Here is a 27427-nt window from a genome sequence, read left to right on the forward strand (position 1 = left end):
GGTAAACAAGAAGACAAAGTACGTGGCCCCAGAAGTGCTGAGGAAGGATGAAGGAGGGGCAAAGGAGGGAGCACCAAAGGGATTTAACATAACTCAGAAAGTCAAGAAAGAGTGAAATGTCCTTCAAGTGAGGTTTGAAGGACAGGAAGGATTTCCTTAGGCTGGAATGGACAACATGAAGCCTCTGAGCAAACTGAGTAGTAGATGAAAAGGAAGTGATAAAAGTTGTGCATACACATATGAAAAGTGAGCCCAAAATGAGGTTGGCAAATAGGTAACTTCTTCAGACTTTAAAAGTCATGTTAAGGAGTCTGCACTTTGTTCAATAGTAAAAGGGAAGGTTGATGAGTGAATGTCCTGATCTTTGTTCTACTGTGTAATCTATTTTTTTTTTTCTTGGCTATGCTTGCAGTATACGGAACTTCTCTGGCCAAGGGTCAAACCAGTGACCTGAGCCACAAGCAGTAGCAATGCCTGATGCTTAACTCTCTGAGCCACCAGGGAAACTCCTCTGTGTATTCTTCGACTCAGTAGTTCTACTTAAAGGAAATTATTCTAAGGAAATAATTATGAATTTGTGCAATGATATAGTTAAAAGGATCTTTCTAACATTTAGATTGTCTAGAATTACAAAATTTTTAAATAGCCTAAACGCCTTACAGTAGTGGTTTATATAAAGGAGGCTTTCATTTCACCCATATATTGGAATGCTATGTAGCTGCTAAAGATACTGTAGAAAAAATATTTAGTGACATGTAAAGATGTCCACTAGATGCTGAATGCAAAATAAAGGCTCTATAAAATATATATATAACATAATTCTAGTTTTTTTGTGTGTGTATACAAACACACACACAAGGTATACAAAAGACACTGGAAGGCTATAAACCTAAATGTCAGCTTGTTTTTTCATGTGGGGATAAGGCTGACTTAAATGTTAAGCTTTGCATTATTTCTTCCAATTGTTCTACAACAAAATGTGCTATTTTTCTAATTTTAAAAACGTATATGTCTTACATGTCTAGGGGTTTCGTGGTGCCGGCCATATTCTATTTCTTGACCTCGACTGGGTTAACACTGGCCTTTTACTTTAGTAAAATGTAAACTTGTTTAACAAAGTTTCCTCTCTATGTTACATTTCGCGATTTAAAAAATGTTTAATACACACTTCACGCCTTTGTTTTTCAATATTTTATACATAGCCCCGAGTCTCCAGTACAGTGTTACAAAATAGCGGAGGGAAATTGACATTTGACCACAAACCTAGGTTGGTTTACCCATCTGGCTGCCGTGAACTTCAAGTCCCAGAATGCACTGCGGCCGACACACCGGGAACTACGGAGTCGGAGAGGGGGCCAGGGAGCCCCCGGTCCTTTCCCTCCCAGAAGCCCGCGGGCGCCTCAGAACGGTGTTCGTATCATGGCCGCGGGAGCCGGGACGGCAGGCCCTGCTTCCGGCCCGGGCGTCGTGCGTGACCCGGCGGCGTCACAGTCGGGGAAGCGTCCCGGCAGAGAGGGCGGGGAGGGCGCGCGGCGATCGGACGCGATGGCGGGAGGAGGCGGGAGCAGCGATAGCAGCGGGCGGGCGGCAGGCAGGCGGACGTCCCGCAGCGGCGGGCGGGCTCGGCGGGGGCGCCACGCGCCGCGGCTGGGGGGCGCCGCGGAGCGGGGCGCGGGGGAGGCGCGGCTGGAGGAGGCAGTCAACCGCTGGGTGCTCAAGTTCTACTTCCACGAGGCGCTGCGGGCCTTTCGGGGTAGCCGGTACGAGGACTTCAGGCAGATCCGGGACATCATGCAGGGTGAGGGCCGAGCCGGGAAAGGGAGGCTGGGGGGCTCCTGGGAAGGAGATCTGCGGGGCCCGAGCGTCGGGGCTGGGGGTCGCCGTGCCAACGATGTCTTCTTTCCTAGCTTTGCTTGTCAGGCCCTTGGGGAAGGAGCATACCGTGTCTCGGCTGCTGCGGGTTATGCAGTGTCTGTCGCGCATTGAAGAAGGGGAGAATTTAGGTATGGCTATTTTTATGTTCTTTTCTGGGCTTATTTAGGGTTATGTTGTTTTCAAACTTACATCCGGGACTGAAAGATTCACGATTAAAGTGGGCTGCTATGTTTCGATACAGTGGTCTTTTTCCTTCTAGGATGAGTTTATTCTCTAGTTCTAGTTTTCTACAGTTGGGATTCTCTTGGCTGCTTTTCTCTGTTTTTTTATTTCCTCCCACCTGTTTCTTGCTCGCCCCAACTTTGTTGCTATCTGAAGTGAGTTATGTGAAGATGACCATTTTTCCTCCATAGTGGTGTGTTTTAAAGAACACTTTTTCTCCCCCGGAATTGAACCTCACAGCTGTTTAGCAAAACGGCCTTCAGTTTCTGGCCATTTGTATCTGAGGAAGATGTGAGTATGCTGAAATTTAGATGCAGATGAATGTGTTAAAAAATAAATTTTTTTACCTGTCTTGAAAATTACTGAAAATCACTTGAAATTCATTAATTTGAATCTGGACCGTTAACATGTTTGTAAGTCTGCAGCCAGTATACCAGCAAATTAAATGCAAATCTTAACTATATTTGCATGTTTCTTTTTGATATATATATATATGTATATATATATATATTTGGACATAATTCTTCTGCTCCTTAGAAAATAGGTTAGTGAAAACTGTGCTCTTTGTCCTAGACTGTTCCTTTGATATGGAGGCTGAGCTCACACCACTGGAATCAGCTATCAATGTGCTGGAGATGATTAAAACGGAATTTACACTGACAGAGGCAGTGGTGGAATCCAGTAGAAAACTGGTCAAGGAGGCTGTAAGGCTCTATTTTAATTTCTTTTTTAACAAAAATCAAAGGTCTTAGAGAATCAGTGCTTATCTTTTCTGTGTGGGGTGGAGGACAAACAGAGATGGACAGAGAGCCACTGTGCACACTCAAACATGTAACACACACAAAGATGTTATCTCATTGGGCAACCCCTTCCTAGCCCAGACTTGGAAAGAACTGTTAATGGCCAGTGCTCAGCTTTTGGGATTTTGGCGGTCTTCCTGGTATCCCTGGCAGGAGGGGCCACAGTATGCAGGAGGTGAGTTGGCATTGAAGACTGACATTTTGGAGGTTGTTGTACCATTCAGGAACATCGTGAAAGGCTAGAAATAACTGGCCTAGGGTTTGGTCACCCTTGTTTATGATAAACTAAGAGAACAGCTTGGAAATAGCTTGGAAAATCTGGGTCTGACTTTGAGCTCTTTCATGCCATTGCAGAAAGAAGCTTAGGGAACTTTCCCTTTGAACAAACAGAATCAGAGGTGCTGGGATAATCAGCCAATTAGAAAAACGGTAATAGTAGAAGGCTGATACAGGCAGTGTTCTTGACAAGAAAAAAGCTAGTAGAGTGTCCAGGAATTTGGGACTGGAACTGTGTCATGGCTCAGGTAGCTTCAAGTAGTGGAACTTATTTTTATTTAAAACATTGAAGTGGCCATGGAAACCAGTCAGAAAAAGCTTTTTCTTTTCCAATAACCAAGGCTGGGGGTGTGGAAGCAGATGCAGAGGTGGGGACTAAAGAACAACAGCTCAGTTCAGCACTGCCTTGGTGGTTAAAGTAAGGAAACTGGTAAGAGAAGATAAGAGCACTTCCTAAAAGGATGGGATCTTGGGAGAGGGGTGTGGATAAAACCTTGCTTAGCAAAGAAAACCTCTCTGTCCTTCAGCTGTGTGCTCCTAAGTACTCAGACATCCTGTTAAAAAAACTGTGTGTGGGATGCAGATATTTTATTAATTCATTAAGGACCTTAAGAAAGAACTACTTTAGGTCTTGCAAAGAATGCTTAGAAAATTCCAAGGCGGAATGACTACAGGAATAGATTTTTAGTATAGGTAAGTCAGGTTTGTGTTGGAGATAAAATGCCAGAGAAGTCATATTAGCAAGGGAGGAGAAATTCATGTGTACTTTAAGAATAGCTAAGGATCTTTTGACTGGGAAGAAATGGTACCAGTCCAAGGTAATTCATGTAACTCCTGTTAAGTAGCTAGCTAATTCAGAAATGCAACTCCTTCAGAATATAACGGCTGTAGATTTGTCTTCTGGCCTCTCTTCTGGAAGAGTGTGTGCTTTGATCTTTGAGCTGCATATTTATTAATTTCATAGGTCTTTTGTTTAGGGGCTTCATTAGGAAAAATCTATTAGCAGAACAGCCATTTTCTTATGTTGACTCCCTTGTGCTTTTCCATTTTCCCTAGGTACCAGATCTCTTGTTATATTTAATTGTATTACTATTACTGCTGTCTTACAAATTACCCCCAAACTTAGCAGCTTAAAACAATAAATATTATCTCTTAGTTTCCAAGACTCAGGAACCTGGTAGTTGATTTAGCTGTGTTTCTGACTCGAGGTCTCTCATGAGATTATAGTCAAGCTGCCCGCTGGGGTTGCAGTCATCTCAAGACTCAAGCAGAGCTGATGGGTTTGCTTCCATGTTTACTCACACGGTAGTTAGCAGGACCCACTTCCTTGCTGGCTGTTGGCTGGAGACTTCAGCTCCTCACCTCTCCGTAGGAGTACTTACAACATGGTAGCTTCCTTCCCCTAGAGCAGGTGATCAAGAGAACAATAGCCTAAGACAGAAAGCTGTAGTTTTTTATAAATTAACCTCAGAAGTGACATCTCACTTCTGCCATGTGCTGTTGCTCACACAGGCCTGACCAGCTCTGGATTAGTGTGTGGAGTGGGACTGTGCAGGCGATGGTGGTCGCTGGGAGCTGTCGTAGAGGCTGGTTGTCACAGTTACCGTGATATCTTAGTTATTATACAATACTGTATCACTTATCTCTAAAATTTATTTTTTTAATTTCTCATTTAGTCATAGAATCTGTTAATAGTCATCTTTGGGAAAATACCTTGTTCCCAGGCTTAATGAGGCTTTCTGATGTACTTTTAAGCTTTGTAAAGTATCACAGCAATTTATTCTAAATAATTTTTTTTTAAGTTTATCAAATAAGTTATCTGTTGAGTTAGAACTTCTCAATATATAGTCCAGGGATGTCTGCAGGTCTTTGGGATCCTTTCAGGAGTCAAAACTATCTTCATAGTAATGACAAGATGTGGAGTGTTTCAGTGCACTGACATTTACACTGATGGAGCAAAAGCAATGACGAGTAAAATTTCTGGTGCCTTAGCATGATCAAGGCCGTGGTAAACTGGACTAGTAGTCATTGTGTTCTTCATTGCCACATGCTTGCAGTTTAAAATAAAAAACCAAAACAGTTTCACTTAAGACTGCCTTTGATGAGGCACTAAAAGTTACTAATTTTTTAAAGCCCAGGCCCTTCAACAAACATCTTTTCAGTATTTTGTTTGACAAAATAGGAGGTTTTCCTGTAGCATCTCTGCTGCATACCAAAACATGATGGTTGTTTTTAGAAAAAGCATTCGTGTGATTGAACTGTAAGCCAGTCTAGCTGCTTTTTTAATGGAACACCATTTCTACCTGAAATAACTGACAAACTTTGGTTATTCAGATGTGGTAATCTGGCAGTCATTTTTCTCAAGAGCAAAGTGAACTTGTCATTTCAAGGAAATAACTGACAGTATTTGTTGCCAGAGATAGAATTCAGGCCTTCAGGTGAGAATTAGAATTTTAGAGAACTTGTATTCATGTGCTTGGTAGCTTCCCAATCCTCAGACTTTTCTGATAAGATTGATGGTGATATTAACAACTGTGATTTTAAAAATATTTTTAATGAATGTTATCAACGTTTGGAAGATCATAACTCAGTGAATGAGTACTTTCCAAATGATCGATGAATTGTAGTATAAGGTCATTCATAGGTAAAAAAATCCATTTAAAGCGCAATACAGATTTTAATGATGATGAAGAAAGAGTTCACTTTCCAAAGTTTGGTGTAGAGTCAAAGAATATCCACAATTTTCTGAAAGGGCTATTAAAAAAAAATCCTTCCTTTTCCAACTTCGTATCTGTGTGAGGCCAGATTTTTTAAAAATATGCTTTAGCCAGAACACTGTATCGCAAAGAATGAACGCACAAGCAGATATGAAAATACCATCTTTCTTCTATTAAACCAGAGATTAAGGAGATTTGCAAAAATGTGAAACAATGCCATTCTTCTAATTAAACTTTGTCTTAGAAAATAAGTAATTTTTCATTAAGATATTTATGTTAACCTGCAATGAATTTATTGTTATTTTTGATGAATTAATAAATATATTTAAATTTTTTCAGTTTTATATTTCTAATACAGTGAATATCAACAGATATAACTCAAATAAAAGCTCTTTGGGGTCCTCATTAACATTTTAGAGTATAGGAGTTCCTGTCATGGCTCAGCAGTAACGAACCCAACTAGGATCTATGAGGATGTGGGTTCGAACCCTGGCCTTGCTCAGTGGGTTAAGGATCCAGCGTTCCCATGAGTTGTGGTGTAGGTCACAGGAGTGGCTCAGATCTTGTGTTGCTCTGACTGTGGTGTAGGCCAGCAGCTGTAGCTCCGATTCAGCCCCTAACCTGGGAATTTCCATATGCTGCGAGTGCAGCCCTAAAAAGCAAACACAAACAAACAAAACAAAAACAAAAACAAAAGCCACAAACATTTACGAGTATAAAGAATCCTGAGACCAAAAAGTTTGAGAACTGCTTCTAAAAGCTGTTAATGATACTGAGACTGCACTGGTTTTCTCTTCATTTCATCTTCTGATTAAAAGAGAGATGCCTCAGATTTCTATGAACAGGGGAGAATAACATGTATGGCATGTTCTTGAAGCATTTATGTGTTGCTTTTGCTATGCATCATTCTTCTCTGCACCTCTGCTAATAGCATCTTGATTTTCTTTGGGGGTCTTACCCCATTTGAGGGGCTGGTGCATCAGACACACTGTCTTAAAACTAGTTCTTGAAACAGAAAGCTCTGACAAGGCTTTTTGAGCATTCATGCTTCCCATAACAGCCTGGTTTCATTCGATTTAGCTTTTCTTCACTTTTACAAGTTTGGATTTCTCTTATCTCCTTTTTGGCATTTCTCCCAACATAAACCTGTCTCACCTATATTGAAAATCTGTGCTTGTAATTTCCCTTTGGTTTAAGTTAGCCAGGGACCAATGCTATTATGTAACAGATACATAAGAGAAGAAATTATACTTATTTCTGAAAACTTTCAAATTTTCAAAAAGCAAAAAAAAAAAAACCCAGGAAATTAATTAGATTCTTTTTAAAAAGCTCATAGCACAGACTTTGGAGGCAGACTTTCGATTTAAATTTTGAAAGTATTCACATTTCCTTTTTTTCTTCACAAATATAGTAGTGCCTGTGCAAGTTCTGGACAGAATGCATGGAGCAGCTATCTGAGGGCTCAGAAATGTATGCAGTAAGCAAAGGGAGAATATGAAGGTCAACCAAGCTGGTGATGAGTAGATTGCCTTCTCTAGTCTGAAGAGCAGGAAAGGGGCTCTGCTAAAGGTCAGAGAGGATGGAAGAAATCTCAGGTTTTGGGTGTTTTGTTTTGTTTCCTCTTCTCTGCTGTCCCAGGACTCAGGACAGGCAATACTACACTGGTGGCAGCAGTGACCCAGTCATGACAGTGGCAGGAAGGCAGGTACCTAAAACTAAAGGAAGAGAACCCTTTCTGTTTATCAGTGGAGCTGTGATTCTCAGAATTTGAAGTGAATTCCATTGCTTTTTTTAAAACTGTTTATCCTGATACTTAGTTCTGGGGTACAGATGCAGTATGGCAGAATGAGGAAACTAAAGCCCAAGAATGCAAGGCTGGTTCAATACTTGTAAATCAATGAATGTAATCTACCCTGTTGATCCAAAGGAAAAAACCATATGATCATAACAGTTTAAAGCAAAAAAAAGTATCTGACAAGATTCAGTGTATTAGTTCATGATAAAAACACTCAGCAAACTAGGAATGGAAGGAAACTTCCTCAACCTAATGAAAGACAGCTACAAAAAAACCTGCAGGTAACATCATAGTTAATAATGGAGAACGGAATGCTTTGACCGTTAGATCCAAAATAAGGCAAAGATGTCCATTCTCACCACTTCCATCCTATGTTATACCAGAAGACCTAGCCAGTGCAGTAAGTCAAGAAAAAGAATTAAAAGGCAACAGATCAAAAAGAAAGGAATAAAACTGCCCCTTTCTGCAGTTGATACAGCTGTCCATACAGAAAATCCCATGGAATATACAAAAAAAAAAAAAAAAAAAAAGCTATAATAAGTAAGTTTACCCAGATTGCAGGATGCAAGATCAACACACAATCAATCATAGTTCCACATAATATCAGTGAAATGAAATTAGCAACAGTGTCATCTACAATATCTCTAGAAAAGGAAAAAAACCTTATGTATGAGTCTAATGAAACATGTAGCATCTGTATGTGGAAAAATACAAAATGCTGATGACAGAAATCACAACGTAGTAAATGGGAAGACATACCATGTTCATAGACTGGAAGACCTAATACAGTTAAGATGTCAGTACTCTCCATTTGACCTACAGATTTAATATCATTCCAGTCACAATCTCAGCAGGATTTTCTGGAGAAACAGACTGATTCTAAAAGACATATGTTAAAGTCAAAGAACTAAAATAAAACAATTTTGTAAAAGAAGAACAAAGTTGGAGGACTTATCACCCAATTTTAAGAGTTGCTATAAAGCTATAGTACTCAAAACTGTAGACATACAGATTAGTGGAAAAGAAGAGAGTCCAGAAATAGACCCACACGAATATGACTGATTTTTAACCAAAAAATGTGAAGGCATTTCAATGGGAAAAGGAGTTCAATGGAAAAGGATAGTCTTTAACAAATGGGATTAAAACAATTGGATGTCCATATGCAAAAATAAGTGAACTTTGACCCAAAACTCATTTTATACAAAAACTCATTCAAAGTGGATCATAATTTAAATGTAAAATGTAAAACTATAAAAACTTTTAGAAGAAAACCTGAAAAAAAAATCAGGTTCTGGACTTAGGCAAAAAGTTTTTGGATATGACACTAAAAGCATGATCCATAGTAGCATAAACTGGACTTCATAAAAATTTAAAACTTTAGTTCTATGAAAAACACTGTTAAGAGAATGAAAAGAGAAAGAGTTTCCGTCATGGCTCAATGGTCAATGAACCCGACTAGGAACCATGAGGTTGCCGGTTCAATCCCTGGCCTCGCTCAGTGGGTTAAGGATCCGGTGTTGCCCTGAGCTGTGGTGTAGGTTGCAGACACGGCTTGGATCCAGCATTGCTGCAGCTGTGGTGTAGGCTATCGGCTACAGCTCCAATTCGACCCCTAGCCTGGGAACCTCCTGTGCCACAGCTGTGGCCCTAAAAAGCAAAAAGAAAAAAAGGAAGAGACAAGAAGCTATAAACTGGGAGAAAACATTTACAATCACATATGTGACAGATGACTTTTATCCAAAATAGGTAAAGAATTCTCAAAATGAACAAGAAAACAATGCTGTTTAATCAACAACAACCTAAGAATATGCAGATGGCAAATAAGCACATGAAAAGATGCTCATCATTTGGTCAATATGGAAGTAAAAATTCAAACCACATACCTTGGACATACCTATTAAAATGGCTAAACTTAAAAAAAAAAAAAAAAACCTACTAACACAAGTGCTGGTGGAAATGCAGAGCAACTGGAACTCTCACACACTGCTGATGGAGATGCAGAATGGTATCCCCATTCAAGAAAACCGTTTGGCCATTACTTTTTTTTTTTTTTTTTTTTTGGTCTTTTGTTGTTGTTGTTGTTGTTGCTATTTCTTGGGCCGCTCCCGCGGCATATGGAGGTTCCCAGGCTAGGGGTTGAATCGGAGCTGTAGCCACCGGCCTACGCCAGAGCCACAGCAACGCGGGATCCGAGCCGTGTCTGCAACCTACACCACAGCTCACGGCAACGCCGATCGTTAACCCACTGAGCAAGGGCAGGGACCGAACCCGCAACCTCATGGTTCCCAGTCGGATTCGTTAACCACTGCGCCACGACGGGAACTCCCATTACTTTTTTTTAACACCCATGGCATATGGAAGTTAACAGGCTAGGGGAGCTACAGCTGCCAGCCTATGCCACAACCACAGCAACACGGGATCCAAGACATGTCTTCAACCTACACCACAGCTCATGGCAACACCAGATCCTTAACCCATAGAGTGAGGTCAGGGATGGAACCTGAATCCTCATGGATCCTTGTCAGGTTTGTTAACTGCTGACCCACGAAGGGAACTCCCTTGGCCATTTCTTATAAACATACATTTTCCAAATGACCCAGCAGTCCCATTCCTGAGTATTTACCTTAGAGAAAGAAGTTAACGTTCACATGAAAACCTGTGAATAAATGTTTTAGCACCTCTATTCATAATCACCAAAACTGCACATAATCCAACTTTTTCCAGTAGGTGAATGGATAAACAAACTGTGGTACATACACGTAACAGAATTTTGCTCAGCATAAGAAAGCAGGACTTACTGAAAAAGCAACAACAGAGATGGATCTCAAAGGCATTATGCTGGGGGAGGGAAGCCATACCCAAGAATACATCCCTTAAGAAAAGCTGAATGATTCCGTATACACGTACGATTCCATTTACATGACATTCTGAAGAGATGAAATGGTGAAAAGATCAGGAGTTAGGGATGGGGAAAGAGGTGACTACAGAGTGCAGCACAGTGGAGGTTTACTGGATCCGTGGTTTTTGGTAAGCCCATTGTGGTGGTTACAGAAGTTGATATATGTGTTCAAACTTAGAATGTCAAAAAAAGTTATTTTTACTCTATGCAAGTTATATAAAATTTTTAAACAGAATAGGACCTAAATGATTTATAAAAAGTAAAAATTTTGTATTTTTCAAGAAAGTTTAGTCTTAGTGTAGTTTTCCTGTTGAAAATGATGTAAAAGTGTATAACATGATGAGCTGACTAAAATGAAGCTGTACTTTGTACCCTCCCTGGCAGCAAGAATGTAGGGTTGTGCCTGCTGTTCAGTAGGATTTGACACCAGTGTCCTTTGCCCTATGTAGCTGTGCTCAGTATGCCGAGGACAGAATCATCAGAGATTTGTACTTTTTAAATTCCCTTGCTATTCCTCCTTCTCTTGGTTTGTATCTATCTCCTTAAATTCTTCCCTGTGAAGATTGAGAATACCTATGAGCCAGTTTTCCTCCCCTTTTCTGTGTGTGAGCTATGCTTCCTACACCTGTCATTGAGACAGGATTTAAGGTAGCCACTTTATCCTATTTAACTCCAAGTGGTCCCCATTTTTTCATGGCATTTCTTTTTGTTGTTGTTGTTTTTTAATTTTTTTTTTAATGTGCGTATGATAGGCGTTCCCATTGTCGCTCAGCAGGCTATGAACTGACTGGTATCCATGAGGATGTCAGTTCCATCCCTGACTTTGCTCAGTGGATTAAGAATCTGGTGTTGCTCTGAGCTGAGTGGGTGTGGCCCTAAAAAAAAAAGAGGGAAAAAAATGTCCACATGTTTTTAAAATACCCTTTTAAATTTTTTTTTTTTCCTACAAATTTTTTTTTTTTTTTTGGTCTTCTTTCTGTTTAGGGCCACACCTGCAGCATATGGAGGTTCCGAGGCTAGGAGTCGAATCAGAGCTGTAGCTGTCGGCCTACACTACAGCCACAGCAATGTGGGATTTGAGCCGAGTCTATGACCTACACTATAGCTCACAGCAACACTGGATCCTTAACCCACTGAGCGATGCCAGGGATCAAACTTGCGTCCTTATGGATGCCAGTTGGGTTCATTACCACTGAGCCATGACGGGAACTCCTCCTTTTAAATTTTCAGTCACTGTTACTTGCCCTCTACATAAGTTTTCTTGGAGTTTCTTGACTGAAGGCACTCTCCTTTTTCTCTGTGGCTGATGAGACCTTCTCATCCTTTCTACCACTTTGTCCTCTCTGCTGCTTGTGGATGAGCTGGGTCTCTGTCTCATTAGTTCCCCACACACCAGCTGGAGTTGGCCAGCTGAGGTTTACTGAAGTGAGAGGCTGTGCTGGTTCTCCCACCAAACTGGCTTCAGGCCTTTCCTGAATGGAACTGGCAGAACTCTGTAGTCAGCAAATCACTTTAAAATTTTTTTCCACAGTATATCCTCTTCTCATTCCCCCAATACATCAAAGATTTTGCATCCAAAAGGAACAAAACCGGGGAGTTCCCGTCATGGCCCAGTGGTTAATGAATCCAACTAGGAACCATGAGGTTGTGGGTTCGATCCCTGGTCTTACTCAGTGGGTTGAGGATTCGGTGTTGCCGTGAGCTATGGTGTAGGTCGCAGATGCGGCTCGGATCCTGTGTTGCTGTGGCTCTGGCGTAGGCCAGCAGCAACAGCTCCGATTAGACCCCTAGCCTGGGAACCTCCATCTGCCACTCCTACAGCCCTAGAAAAGGCAAAAAGACAAAAAAAATCTTTAAAAATAAAAAAACAAAAGGAACAAAACTGGGAGTTCCTGTTGTCACTCAGTGGAACTCAATCTGACTAGTATCCATGGGGACACAGTTTCGATCCTTGGCCTTGCTCAGTTGTTAAGGATCTGGCATTGCTGTGAGCTGTGGGGTGAGTCGAAAATTCGGCTTGGATCCTGAGTTGCTCTGGTGTAGGCCATCAGCTACAGCTCTGATTCGACCACTAGTCTGGGATCCTCCATATGCTGTGGGTGCAGCTCTAAAACAACCAAGAAAAAAAAAAAAAGCAAAACCAATTATTCTAAAATGACTCCTGTCCATTTTGCCTTTTCTTGGGAGGTCTTATTCAGATTGGATAAATGGTTTGTAATCCAGGAGGTCAGACTTTGCTAAATCAGACATTTTTTAAAAAAATCCAATGTAATGTTGAAAAGCTACTACTTCACACACTGAAAAAACTTACAGTCCATAATGGTTGCACAGTATTTGTTGGTTTTTAAATACAGGAATTTCATAGAATGTGACAAAGTTCTTGTGTGTGTAAGATCAGTTTTACTTTCTGGTAGAGATTATTTTGATATTTGATATTCTGATTATACCTTTTACTATTACAACAGGTTTTAACAAAAGTTTTTCCCACCTTTTTGTAGGCAGTCATTATTTGTATCAAAAACAAAGAATTTGAAAAAGCTTCAAAAATTTTGAAAAAGCATATGTCCAAGGACCCCACAACTCAGGTAAATTTGATATATTTTTGCTCCCATGGCATAAATCCAGCTCGTTGCTTTTCGTGGGGAAACAGGGAAAGGGTTCTCTGAGTATGTTGTCTTTTATATCCAGCATAACTTACACTTAGAAGAGCTTTTCAAAAATTTGAGAAACTTACATAAATCATTAACTTGCCCATTTTTGACAGGGTTTTGACAGAACTTTAAGTGATCAGCACCAGGTACTAACACTTCTAACTTTATGTACATAAATGCTGATCCACAGACTTGAGAATCTGCCTCGGTATGGACTTAATTCCTCTATTTTCTGGTGTCAAAAGCTCTGTTGGTACCCTGCTCTTATTGTTTCCCTTATAAATTTGTTTTTGAAAAGGTAATACATGTAAAAGGTACAGCAGAAAAGCTTAGTGAAAAATTCTCTTATCTCTGACTCAGCCATCTCATCTCGTTCCTTTCCTTGGAGGCAGCCAATATTTTTTTCTTTCTTTTCTTTTCTTTTCTTTTTTTGTGCTGAAGTTAGGCCAGGGATTGAACCCATGCCACTGCAATGACAACAGCTGAGTCCTTAATAGCTAGGCCACCAGGGAACTCCTTTTATCATTTGATATTCTGTGCATATGCAAGCAAATAAGTGTGCAAATGTGTCTGTATGTATATATACAGACATACACATACCTCCATTCTTCCTGTTCTTCCCATATACATATGTGAGCATATTCTACACACTAATTTGAGGATTTCACCTACTCTGTCTTGGAGATCTTTTTATATGAGTACATAGGGAGCTTTTCATCCTCTTTGGTTTTCTTTTTTGAAAGTTTAAAAATCTCCATGTAAAGGCTTAAAGGTACTTTAGATCCCAGGTACATCCTTTTTTTAAGCTCCATAGTAACCCATTGCGGCCGATCCATAATTTACTGATGGTTCTACATTGTGTTAGGCTTCTCTCCTGAATGTGTACCAGTGATGTTCATTGACAACACTGTGAAAGTTCCGATGGTGTTGTCTCATCTCATCATCATTGAATTTTTACTGGAGTTTTTCCTTCTCATGTTGCAAATATTGGTCCTTTGTGTAGAAGCTGAGAAATGATCTGCTGAACATTATCCGTGAAAAGAACTTGGCCCACCCCGTTATCCAGAACTTTTCCTACGAGACCTTCCAGCAAAAGATGCTGCGCTTCCTGGAGAGTCACTTGGATGATGCAGAGCCCTACCTCCTCACGGTGGGGCTTGGCTTTCTCTTCCCATAACCATGATGTAGCCTTGAGGATGTCTAGGCAATTAGAAAAGGACAGCTCTTTTTAAAGGATGAAAGAGTAAATGTGTAGAAAAAAACTTCGAATTTTATGCACCATCTTCCTTAATTATATGCCCTAAATTTTCAGAAGCAGAGATCCTGGTAGAGGCAGATGGAAAATACCTGGTTTCCCTCACCTCCCTTTTTAACTTGCTCTATGTGTGACTCATTTGTGTGATTAAAGTAGAACATTCAGTTAGAATTGATGGTGATTTCCAAAGGAGATGAAATCTCACTTAAGTTTGGGAAGAGTGGTTTGGTAGATGTGCTAGGAAGAAGGCTTAAGTGGAGTAAAGGTTTAACTGGAGTATGATAAGCAGAAGAGGCCAAATTAAGACATACTTTAACTGGATCAAAGGGATAAGTACAAAGAATGGATGCAGTGATGCTTGAGACAGCATGTAGAAGAATTAAGAACCTCGTCTGTCATAGAAGGTGGACCATGAACTGAATGAGGGGGGTTTTTTTTTAAACCAGGATTTTGAAAGTATTGAAAATATCCTACTTCATAACAGTCAGACCTGCAGGGCCCATATCAATATAATGTCAATGATCCTAGCAGTCATTTGGCAACTCTCAAAATTATTTGCAAAGCAGACAGTTTGGAATAGTCAAGGAGGAAGTGTCGGGATACTTGAGCCTGGCCTAGGAGCCTTTCCTTTGTATTCAGATCACTGGAAAATAACCTGTTATTGTTTCTGTTGAGGGTAGAACTCTCAGCTCTTATGATACCACTCATTACAGAGCTACAATCTAAATGGAATGATACTGGGCTGATTGGAAATGTATAAAACTTTAGGGTGACAGATGAGCACTTGGAATTAGAGCAAGATTGGCCCACTCAGGGCCTCATGTGGTACAAGTAAGGATTTTCAAGAGCTGCTAATAGGCAAAACATTTGTCGAAATACAGTCATAAAATAGTCTTTTTTTTTTTTTTTCTTTTTACAGCTATACCCTATGGCATATGGAAGTTCCCACACTAGGGGTTGAATCTGAGCTGCAGCTGCAGGCCTACACCACAGCTACAGCAACACTGGGTCTGAGCCACATCTGCACAGGGTATCTGCTGCAGGTTGTGGATCCTTAACCCACCAAGCGAGGCCAGGATCAAACCCTCATACTCACAGATACTGTGTCGGGTTCTTAATCTGCTGAGCTGCAATGGGAACTCCAAAGTATCCTATATTCAAACTAAAAGATATAAATGTAGACATGAGTCATCTCTGTTTCAGGAAGAAAAACAAACCAAAACAAGTTTGACTTTTGTATATGACCCCAAAGGTCTATTTGGGATTCAGAAATTAGATTGGGGATGAGATTGGAGAGATGGAAGAGAAGCTAGAAAATCACATAATTACTTGCCCAAAATAACCTTTTGGAATTCCCTCAATGTCAAGTTGCTTTTTAGCACCGTTCAGATTGAGTTCTCCTTTAGTGTAGAAAGCTGTGAGCCATTATTTGAAGAAGGAAAGAAGGAAGAAATCTGAGATGATTCTCATTAAGTCGTCACCCTTTTTATGTTCTCCTCTAGTCTGTGCCTAAAGTGAATCTGTAAGTGAACATACTTGCATATTAGTATATTTAGGGTGAAAGAGGCAGAGAATTAGTGGAATTCTGTAACTTCCTTTTCCTTATGACATCTTTCCTTTCCCAGATGGCCAAAAAGGCTTTGAAATCTGAGTCCTCCACTTCATCCACAGTGAAGGAAGATAAACAACCAGCACCAGAACCTGTGGAAAAGCCACTCAGAGAACCTGCAAGGTGAGAGGATCGCCCTTTTATGATCTTAGGTGAAACATGCATTGGAAGCATTGTTGTCTTCTTAGAGCAGGATCAGTTGGTGGTTAGATCCCGTAACAGCAACTAGGTTGCTTGTACAAGGCACTGTGAGAATTATAGCGCCCACTTTGGGGAAGTGGGAATGTTGAAAACAGGATGTCAGAGCGTTCCTATCATGGCTCAGCAGTTAACGAATCCTACTAGCATTTATGAGGACGTGGGTTCAATCCCTGACCTTGCTCAGTGGGTTAAGGATCCTCAGTGGGTTAAGGATCCGGCGTTGCCGTGAGCTGTGGTGTAAGCCAGCAGGTATAGCTCTGATTGAACTCCTAGCCTGGGAACCTCCATATGCTGCAGGTGTGGCTCTAAAAAGACAGAAGAAAAAAAAAAAAAAAGGATGTCAGATCCCTGACAAGTTCCTGATGGGCTCTTCCTCAAAGGTTCTTTCCTTCTCTTTATCTCTTTCCTTGCCTCACCCATGTCTACTAAGTACTTCCTTGTTGATACTTGTTCTTTTACTATGACTTCAGATTTGTGGGTCAGATTCCCAAGACTCCTGCCAAAGCAGGGGTCCCACGTTTAGATATGTTTGGGGGCCTGGTAGGAAATGTAAAGGAGCAAAGTGGGTCTAGGATAATACAGTTGGGAGCATGGGACTGGGACCCAAGAAGGGCATGCTTTCCAGCCCTGTCTCACTGCTGCCATGTGAGATATCCAAGGATGTCCAAACTTGAGTTCAAATTTTTGTATGACATGTCCAATTTTTTTTTTTTTTGACATTTCCCAATTTTGAATGTTGGTAGTTAGTCCACTTTAATAAACAAACATAACTTGCATAGGTTAAGACGCAGTACATCTGCCAGCTGGGTTTGGCCTGCAGGCTGCCAGTATGCCCCTCCTAACAGTTTTTCCTTGAAGCATACTTCTTATTCCAAATGATAGATGAGCTTTATTTTGAAAAGGCAGTTTCTCATTGTTCCAAGACTGTGTGGCACACTTCTTACTCTGAGAATTCTCAAGATCCTTTTTATTAGTGTACTGTTGGAGAAAGAGAGCAGAACGGAGACCAGTCTTTTACTTCTCTCTTGTGAGGGTTGGCCTAGGACAGTGGGAAGAAGAGTTCAGACTTCAAGGTGAAATTGCTAGCTTTATCAGTTGGTTGTCCAGATGAACTTGGAGTGGTTAGGCACTATGCAGAGTTCTTGTATTATGGAAACATCAGGTTAGACCACATAGACTCATGGGTTAGCACACAGGCTGAAGAGGTCTCTGGAGGGAGTATCATTGGTTCTGGTTCCTTTAAAGTTCTCTTACTTGAAGTTTAAGCTCTATAGTTCAACTTATGTATCATATTTAAAGCCTTTGCTTAACCCTTATAAATGGAAGATTCTGTAAATAAAGGTTGTGTTAAGCACCCTTTCAGGTTTTTTTAAAGAAGAGTCCTCAACTTGAGGAGTCTGTGTCTAATTTAAGCGTCACACTTTGAAGAAGCTGTGGCTGCTTGGATAAACAGTGATGAAACTGATCTCCGTATGTTTGATTTATTTGTAGGCAGCTACAGAATACTCCCACCACCATTGGAATCATGACTTTGAAAGCAGCTTTCAAGACTCTGTCCAGTGCACAAGATTCTGAGGCAGCTTTCTCAAAATTGGACCAGAAAGATATGGTACTTCCTAGTAAAGTGTGCCCACCGTCACCAGCCCTCAAAAACAAGAGACCGAGGAAAGATGAAAATGAAAGTTCAGCCCCTGCTGAGGGTGAGGGTGGCTCTGAACTGCAGCCCAAGAACAAGCGCATGACAATAAGCAGATTGGTTCTGGAGGAGGACAGCCAGAGTACTGAGCCCACCGCAGGCCTCGACTCCTCCCAGGAGGGCATTCCGGCGTCACCACCCAAACCCACCATCCTCAACCAACCCCTCCCTGGGGAGAAGAATCCCAAGTATGAAGACCTTCTTTGTAGCAGTTTTGGGGCTGGTTGGTGGTCCTGGTTGGGCCTGGTATTGCTTCCATGAATGAAGTAACTTTGAGCTAAGTTACTCACCACCAAGGCTTGCTCAGACTGCTAGAATGTGACTCGGGATGGGGAGTGACGACGTAGCCATCCTGCCAGTTCTGAAGCCCCGAACGTGGGCTTTGAGGCATTGCACTAGACAGGCGTGAGGATGGAAGGTGTCAGAGCCGCCTACTCACCGCTGTTTTCGTTTTTAGCAAACTTCTGAGTGCCTTGACTATATTAGTCTCGTTTGTTAAATTTGTTTGAATTGGGCCACATTATACTTTGATCCTTAAAAGAGATTTTTGAGTATTTATAGTTTTGCACCTTCTATGAGCATTTGAGACTTGGCGTATTCAGTGAATACTAATATCTCACGTTCTGCTAGGTTCTATGGGGCAGTGGTTAGAATGATCTCATCTGTTCCCCATCATGACCCTCACACTGGCTTTAGCTTTGCATCTACCCTTTGTGCCCTCTTGTGGATCCTTCCTTTAGGCAGGCCGCTCAGCTTGCTCTCAGTAGAATATAGTTTGTTTCTACCACTTGCTCTTCTTGCTGCCTCTCAGTCCCTACGTTTGGACTGTCATTCCTGCATCACTGCTTGTCAGAAGCCCATCTGTCTTTCAAAGGGAAGAGAGGCTGATGTGGACTAAGTACTGTCTGTGGGCTGAGAACTTTCATGTATTATCTTACTGAATATCTACATTCCGCACTCTGTGAGTGATGTCTTAGTCCCATTTAATGGGTGAGGAAGATTCAGAAAAGTTACTAACTTAGCTGAAGGCAGGCACACAGCTAAAAAGCAGCAACATTGGGCTATGGGATTTTTCAATGCCATTCAGTCTTGACACAAAAGCCCATAACCTATACACCATGTACACCAAACTGCCTCTTAAAATTCTGCCTCCTCCATAAATATCCCCCAGTCACTTGGCTCTAAGTGATCACCTCGCTGGTCTCCCAAGGTCATGGCCATCTCTCCTACTGCTCTCTGTCGTAGGTGTTATTTAGGGACCTGTGCCCTGGCAGGTAGGTGTAAGGTGCCCTGCAGGGCTGTGGCATCTGATAAGTAATTTATACTTGGGCACGAATCTGCACTATGTGCACTGCTACCTGCTTTTGGAAGTTTGTCACTAGCTGGACCAGCCGATGGAGGCAGCACCCTTTTATTCTCATTTGATACATGATCTCTTTTACCACTCAGAGCAATCCTGTGAAGTACAGGCACTGCTCCTGCGGACAGATGCAGAAACTGGAGAGAGTGCACGATTACAATGGTTTTATAAATGAGAGGATCTGTGAAGGTTTCAGACCTATCCACCTCTCCTGCATCAAGGGTATGAGGTATGATGGATACCTAAAGCAGAGGCTGGCAAATTATGGCCGCTTGGCTAAAGCCACCTCTCTTGCCTGTTTTTGTAAATAAAAGTATTATTGGAACACAGCCACACCCAAATTATGTATTGTCTGTGGCTGCTTTTGATGCCATGTTGAGTAGCTGCAACAAAGACAGGAAGGCCTACAAAGCCGAAGATACTGTCTGGCCCTTTACAGAAAAAAGGGATCCCATGACCCTGGCTCTAAAAGAAGGACATATGAAGCTGCAGGGAATAGCTGAGCCTGCTCAGCAGAGCTGTGGGTGGGGCACCCTTGCAAAGGAGCAAATGTTGAGCTGACCTTGAAAAATGAGTAAGAAGTCATCCAGCATATTAGGAGGTGGGGGTTTCTGGGAGCAGGAGCCTTCTGCCTTACGGCACGGGAAGGCCTGGTGCATGCTGGGACATGTCATCTGGTCTGTATGGCAGGAGAATACAGTGCACAAAGAAGATGAAGGGAGTAAAGTCTGGATGGGTAGAGGGGCCAGATTTTGAGTTCCTATTATATTCTATCAATCACAGGTTCTTCCGGAGGTCTTTCTATCACATTTCCTTTGTGGTGATTAAAAAATACACATCCTCAGGCACAAATTAAATTAGGACAGGGGAGTGCTCTCTAATCTGCTTTTCTAACCATGCCCCAGATAAATCTAATACACCTAATCTGAAGGCCTCTGAGGAGACACCACTGAGGGCTTTTGAATAGCCACTGAGGGAAAGGAGAGAAGAGCGTGGCTGAAGACTGCTGCCCCGTGAGCAGTCAGCATGCAAGAGAAGCTGGGCTGCCGGACTCGGAGGAGGGGCAGACAGGATTAGTCTGTCACCCAGACTACTAGATTTTTATATCCCCCACAGGACATGGCACAGAATGAGTGCTTACTATATTTTATTAACTAAAGACACAGTTCTTGCAATTTAAGGGGTCATACCCAAAACTTCTATAAAAGATAAACATTTGAGGCTTTGTAGGCCACTTGTGTCTCTGTTGCACATTCTTTTCTGTTTTGCTTTTTACAATCCTTTGAAAATGTAAAAACCATTCTTAGGTCAAGGACTGTACAAAACCCAGCAGCCACAGGCTATAGTCTGCCAACCCTTCTAGACCCTTAAGTTCTAACCTCACCAATTAGGAGTGCAATGAACCAGGAAGTGACCTGGTTTGGCCGAACAGCCACCTGACAGTTAAGGTGAGGACCCACGACTCAGGCCCTTCCACAACACGAGAGGTCAGGAAATACCAAAACATTTATACGTGAAATAAATGCCGAGTTAAGAGGAAAAGCAGGAGGTTACCAAAGTGACCTACAAAGATTATTTGCAGGAAGATTGAACAGCCACTTAGGTGAAAGTGTCAGACCCAGAGCTTAAAATCAGTTTTATCCCAGGACTTGGATAAGTAGATAGAAAACTAAAATTGTAATCCTGTCTTTTATTTCTTGAATAGTAATTAACACAGCTAATATCCTGAGAAGGAGAAATCTCGTGATTTTTTTTTTGTCTCAAGCAAATTAGTTATTCTTAGAAAGTACACTTTTCAGGATACGATCAAATTTAAAAACAAAGGAAAGTAAATTGTCTACCATTTGTCTTAACCACTTAGGTAATTTCATAGAAAACTGATGGAACTCAAGGAATTTTTTTCAAATCTATGTACTTATTAAGCAGATTGCTTTCGTTACTCATTTGTAAAATACCCAGCTAGCTTTTAAAAAAAATTTTTTTTTGGACTTCCCATTGTGGCTCAGTGGTAACGAACCCAACTAGTATCCATGAAGATGCAGGTTCAATCCCTGGCCTTGCTCAATGGGTTAAGGATCTGGCGTTGCCTCGAGCTATGGTGTAGGTTGTAGACTCGGCTCAGATCTGGCCTTGCTGTGGTGGTGGCAGAGGCCAACAGCTGCAGCTCTCATTCGACTCCTAGCCTGGGAACTTCCGTATGCCATGGGTGCAGCCCTAAAAAGACACACAAAAAAATTAAGAATAAAAAATATTTTTCAAAGGAGGGAAGGAAACAGAAGTATGTTTCTACATTTTGTCAGGTTTTTCAGGTGACTTTGATTTGTATAAATTCTTAAAAACTTAATTTAGATACTTTCCATGTTTGTTTTGTAAAGGATGTTATAATTGAGGTCAGATCTGTGCTATGTTCTGTAAGACTAACTATAATTTTCACTTATTTAATCACTTGGGTTTTGAATTATTTTCCATCTTTGTAACTGTTTTTGGTTACACCCAAGTATTCAAAATGTCATGTTCACAGGAAGGATTCTTGTTTACTTACTATTTGAATCTTTGATGGTATAATTCTTTTATAGCACCTTGATAATCCCATTATTCGCTAATAATTTCCTGGCTTCTATTAAGGTGTATGTTACTGTGCCAGTGTCTGGGGTAAACAGATGAGGGATATGGTCCCTGCCATCAGGGTGCTTATGGTTAGGGGTATGCTGTGAAGTGGTTGTGTAATAAAGTGGGAGCCCTTTGTGTTGAGCAGGCTTTAGTGAGAATGATGATTGCCATGAAAGACTGGCAGGATTTCACTTGGCAGGGAAGGGAACTTCAAGCGGAGAGAACAATAAACAGAGTCAGGAAAACACAGAAAGAGGAGCAGCGGGCATGGCTCTCCTGTTTGTGCAGGGGTGGGGTGTGGGGGGGTTGATGGGGAGAGGAGGCACTGGTGAGAAACTGCTGGGCCAGACTGGATGATCTTGATTCCCCCATACTGGCATTTAGGCTTCATTGTTTAGGCAGTGAAAAGCCACCACTGAGTAGAAGAGGCGTGTGGTACTTTTAGGATTATTCAGGTGGCTTTGGAAGGGGATGGGGCTAGAGGAGAGACTCCAATTAATAAGCTACTGAAATACTGGTGAAATGTACTGGACCACGGACTTGGGCTGGGGGAGCTGGGGAGGGAAAGGAAGGCAGTCGAGAGAGAGAAACAGAGCGTGTCTGTAAAGGAGGGCAGAGAGCTTGCAGCTTCTGGGTTAGAAGAATGGACTCTTTTAAGAGTCCAAACTGAAAACAAACAAACCAAAAAAACAGGAAAATGAACAAATTTTTGAGAGGGGTGGCGATGTATTCAGTGCTGAGTTTGCGAGATGGTACTGCAGCTTGAGAGATGTTGATATGGGAGATGCCTGGCCAGGTTAGGGTTTGGGAGTTGTGTATCGGTGAATCTCGAATTCGGCCACAGCAGAAGAGGGAGGAATCTAGGTAAGGAATCAAGGCAGAGTATGGAATGACCTGGGATGAACCTGTTTCACACCCTGTGCTCTTGTTGATCTCCCTTCAGAGTACCTAAAGGCAAGTGGAACAGCTCCAATGGGGTTGAAGAAAAAGAGACCTGGGTGGAAGAGGATGAACTGTTTCAAGTTCATGGTAAGCTAGGAGTCTCACTGACATCTCCTTGACACTTGCTGAAGTGTAGATGCATGTTACTGTCGCATTAATGTTCCAGAACCTGCTTGTCTCCAAACTAAAAAAAGTTTAAAAAGTTCTTCATTGTGATTCATGAGGAATCAGTTTTATGTCTTTTTCCATTAAACAGTGGATACAATCAAAGCAACACTTTAAAGAAAATTCCTGGTTTGGTTTATGAAGTCCTATATTTAATTGTAATTGATGTTCTTCTTAAAGTCTTTTAATTAAAAAAGGTAGAAGTGGTCATTCCCTACATTTCTTGTTTAAGTAAATAGCCTCTTACTAGTTTTTATACATAAATGCTTTTTTCTCAGATGAGAAACTTTAATTTTCCTTAACCAATACTAAACATCATGGGCGTACCCATCATGGCTCAGCAGTTAACGAACCTGACTAGCATCCATGAGGACATGGGTTCGAACCCTGGCCTTGCTCAGTGGGTTAAGGTTAGGGCATTGCTGGGAGCTGTGGTGTAGGTTGCAGATGAGGCTCGGATCCCACGTTGCTGTGGCTGTGTCTGGAAGCTACAGCTCCAATTGGACCCCTAGCCTGGGAACCTCCATAGGCCACAGGTATGGCCCTACAAAGACACACACAAAAAAAACCCCCCAAAAAACCCCAACCAAATATGGCATTTGCCTTAGGATCTCTTCCACCACATATTTTGTAGTCTAATAGAAGTATCTACACACTCAATCTTAGTTTTGGAGATTCTGAAGGCTTTTGTAACATAGCGACAGTAATCCTTCACCAATTCCAAAGGGTTTGTCCTCAAAAAATTACCTTTCATTGGCAAAATCAAGATTACACAGAAAATGGGGAAGTAGCAAAATTAATAAAATTGGCATTAAATATTTTAAAAATAGGATATACGGGTTCTAGAAAACATCCACTTCTGATGCACTCCAGATTTGTCAATTTTAGAAATCTGCTTCTTCTATAGTATGAAATACTTCATAATTTTAAAACAAATAATAATATTAATAATCTGCTCTTGTAAGTATCTCTTCCTGAGTCACCCTCCTTCATGCTTTAGGAAGTATTGCTGGGACAGCGGTGTCAGCTGAGGCAGACAGTTCAGCAAGTTTCATGTTTATGCAGCTTTCCGTGTGTGTGTGTGTGTGTGTGTGTGTGTGTGTGTGTGTGTGTGTGTGTGTGTGTGTGTGTGTCTTTTTAGGGCAGACAGTTCAGCAAGTTTCATGTTTATGCAGCTTTCCGTGTGTGTGTGTGTGTGTGTGTGTGTGTGTGTGTGTGTGTGTGTGTGTGTGTGTGTGTGTGTGTGTGTGTGTGTGTGTGTGTGTGTGTGTGTCTTTTTAGGGCTGCACCCGGCATATGGAGGTTCCCAGGCTAGGGGTCTAATTGGAGCTGTAGCTGCCAGCCTACGCCACAGCCACAGCCACTCAGGATCTGAGCCGCGTCTGCGACCTACATCACAGCCTATGTCAATGCCAGATCCTTAACCCACTGAGCAAGGCTAGGGATCAAACACACAACTCATGGTTCCTAGTCGGATTCGTTTCCACTGTGCCACGATGGGAACTCCCAGCTTTGCCTTCTGTTACAACTTTTAATTTTTTATTTATTTATTTTTTATTATTATTATTTTTTTGTCTTTTTGCTATTTCTTTGGGCCGCTCCTGCGGCATATGGAGGTTCCCAGGCTAGGGGTCCAATCAGAGCTGTAGTCACCGGCCTACACCAGAGCCACAGCAACTCGGGATCCGAGCCGCGTCTGCGACCCACACCACAGCTCACGACAACGCCGGATCATTAACCCGCTGAGCAAGGGCAGGGACTGAACCCACAACCTCATGGTTCCTAGTCGGATTCGTTAACCACTGAGCCACGACGGGTACTTCTGTTACAGCTTTTTAACTGGCTCCCAGTTTGAAATGCATGTCCTTGTTTATATTTGTATACCCTCTTGTAGCCCTCTGATCCTTTAAAAAATTATTTTGGTCTGTGTTTTTGAAGCCTCATCTATTTCCATATGATGAGAGGATAGAATTTGAGCAGATCTTTCATGGTCTGTTGGAGTGGACCCCACTTTTTTTCTTTTTTTTGGTCATGGCATACAGCAGCTTGATGTGAGATCTCAGTTCCCAGACCAGGGACTGAACCCAGGCTGCAGCAGTGAAAGTGCTATATCCTAACCAGTAGACCACCAGGGAACTCCCAGGACCTTGTTCTTTTTGTTTGAAGAACTGAACCAAATTTTACTATATATAATAATCAGGGATTTGAAAATTCAAAAAACAGTAAAACCGTGTTATTTCAAAGCAGCAGTTAGCAAGGAATAAAGCAGACATTTATATGTAATACACAAATACAGATTTGTATATATACACACACAAATACATATGTATATTACTTACACCTGCATATATATGTATGTGTATATACACACACATAAATAGTAGGATTTTAAGTACCACAGTCCCTTAGTGAGTTTAGAAAATGACATTGGTTTTACCAGAGAGCCTGAGATCCATAGTTAATCAACATTTATTGAATGTTGTTTGAAAAACACTGTTTGAAAAGTGTTTGCTTTGTACAGATTCTCATGGGCTAAAATTACTAGTATCTTGTAAGCAAAGGACAAAAACAAATTATTCTTTAGTTTTAGCCTTTCTTTTCTCAAAGTTTGTAAAATCTGAATCAAGTTTTCCCTTTGGGATGTTCTATGTCTTTTTCTTTGGTTTGTGCCAAGAAAGGTAAACTCTGAAATGAGTCTGCTCTTAATGTTTTCCAGCAACACGAGATGAAGAGAGTGCAACCAATATAACAAGAAAGCAGGTAATTGTAAATGTTCTTTTGTGATCTTTTCTGATGTGGAGTAGAAGAGAGATAAAATAAATACTTACATCTCACAGGGCATAAACTACCTGATTTTAAAAAAGTGTCATTTTCAGTTAATCCAAAGTAATAATTATTCTTCAGAAGAAACATCTAGAAGTTAGAAAGCTGATGCATTTCCTGAAGCTTTGAATGCAGAAATGATTATTAGTTGAGAATGAAATGGCGGGACATTGAAAATTAGTAAATCTTCAAATCCACGGAGTTATAATTTATATCATGTCCTAAAAGCATGCACCCTTCCTTTGGGTTCATATTATTGTCCTGGGATTGCGTTTACCTCTTCATTATGTGAAAATGTAAGTGGAGAAACAGGTTGTGATAAATCCTTTGGGTTTTTTTTGCAGAAGTGGACTGTAGAAGAAAGCGAGTGGGTCAAGGCTGGAGTGCAGAAGTATGGGGAAGGAAACTGGGCTGCCATTTCCAAAAACTACCCATTTGTTAACCGAACAGCTGTGATGATTAAGGATCGCTGGCGGACCATGAAAAGACTTGGCATGAACTGAAACTAGCTTTCACTGCCACAGAATTCACAGGAGCATGGTTCCTAATAATAGCCCCTGAGAGTCTGCTGTTTCTTTCCGAAGCTGGGCTGGGATGAGAATGTTGGGCATCCTCCTCCCATGTGGGGGAGGTCCCAGTTCCACGACATCATGTTGGAGATCATGAAGCTGAGAAAGCCAAGTCCACCCCATGTCCTTGGCAGAGATGACAGGCACATAGCTTGTACAGTGCCAGAATACCATTAGTATTTCCCTTCTTTAGTGGTTTGCTTGAATTTAAATCCCCGGTAATCAGTAGAACCTTCTCCTAGGAAACAGTGGAGTCTGTTAGGAGCCACTTTTGACTCTATATGACCTGCTAAAACCAGCAACATGAGCATTATTTGGAGTGCATTTGTTCCAGGTAAAGTTTTGGCCTTCTGATGCAAATGCAAAGGTACTTCGTCTGTCCTGAGCCCAGGTTGATGAGACCAGTCCTGGTGGAATCAGAGTCCCTTTAAAAACTGTTTAGCCACTTGTGACATCAACAGCTAGACCTGACTGCCTTGGCATTTGCGCTTTCTATTTGCTGGGCTATGTAGGCAGGTTTAACCTCCACTTCTCACGTGGTTGAACCAGTGTGTTTTTTTTGGTAAAATGGTGATTGTAGATAAGCTTAGCCCCTCCCCCTGTCCTCTCTTCCCAATTCTCCCTTCTTTATCCTGGACTTTTAAAGCTTAAAAATCCTGATTGAGTATAAATGCCTAATTCCATTCTTTGTGAAATGGTTGCTTCCGCCCGATTCCCTGATTGTGCTGTGTTAATGTCTTGCACTGGAATTCAACATTCCCTTCTCCTTTTGTACCGTGTTGTGCTTGCTGTCTCTCTCAGACATCCTTAAAGACTGTCTTTTTAGCGAAAAAAGAATTTCAGTAAAGTGTTTTCTGTAATCTTTTTTTAAAATGAGAACTAATTATTGTCCATAACTTGTAGCATTCATTAAAGTCTTGCTTCTCTCAAATTTAAGTAGCTATTTAATTGCAGCTGAAAAG

At 41.4% G+C, this 27427-nt stretch overlaps 1 protein-coding gene across 2 annotated transcripts; it reads left to right on the forward strand.

The window, feature by feature from the left end:
• Positions 1-1383: 1383 nt before the first annotated feature.
• Positions 1384-27396, forward strand: TERF2 (telomeric repeat binding factor 2). Of its 2 annotated transcripts, XM_003126908.5 has the most exons (10): positions 1384-1798; positions 1908-2003; positions 2671-2801; positions 13083-13169; positions 14239-14385; positions 16116-16222; positions 17792-18184; positions 22910-22995; positions 25790-25833; positions 26241-27396. In XM_003126908.5, exons 1-10 carry the CDS (start codon positions 1420-1422, stop codon positions 26397-26399), a joined length of 1629 nt encoding a protein of 542 aa, XP_003126956.2. In that variant the 5' UTR covers positions 1384-1419; the 3' UTR covers positions 26400-27396. The 2 variants fall into 2 exon arrangements, with proteins under 2 accessions (XP_003126956.2, XP_084815866.1); XM_084959740.1 differs by lacking the exons at positions 1384-1798; positions 2671-2801 and having other exon boundaries at positions 1930-2003.
• Positions 27397-27427: the final 31 nt, after the last annotated feature.

This window comes from Sus scrofa, chromosome 6 (assembly GCF_054392235.1).
Source record: "Sus scrofa isolate SSC_HxYL_T2T_F1_AM1 chromosome 6, Sscrofa_HxYL_maternal_Yorkshire_Landrace_v2.0, whole genome shotgun sequence".
In the NCBI taxonomy this organism is placed as follows: Eukaryota; Metazoa; Chordata; class Mammalia; order Artiodactyla; family Suidae; genus Sus; species Sus scrofa.

Coding starts and splice junctions, on each gene's coding strand:
- TERF2 (XM_003126908.5), top strand. CDS start 1,420: ATGGCCGCGGGAGCCGGGACGGCAGGCCCTGCTTCCGGCCCGGGCGTC. Junction 2,004..2,670: donor TGAAGAAGGGGAGAATTTAG/GTATGGCTATTT, acceptor TCTTTGTCCTAG/ACTGTTCCTTTGATATGGAG. Junction 22,996..25,789: donor TGAACTGTTTCAAGTTCATG/GTAAGCTAGGAG, acceptor AATGTTTTCCAG/CAACACGAGATGAAGAGAGT.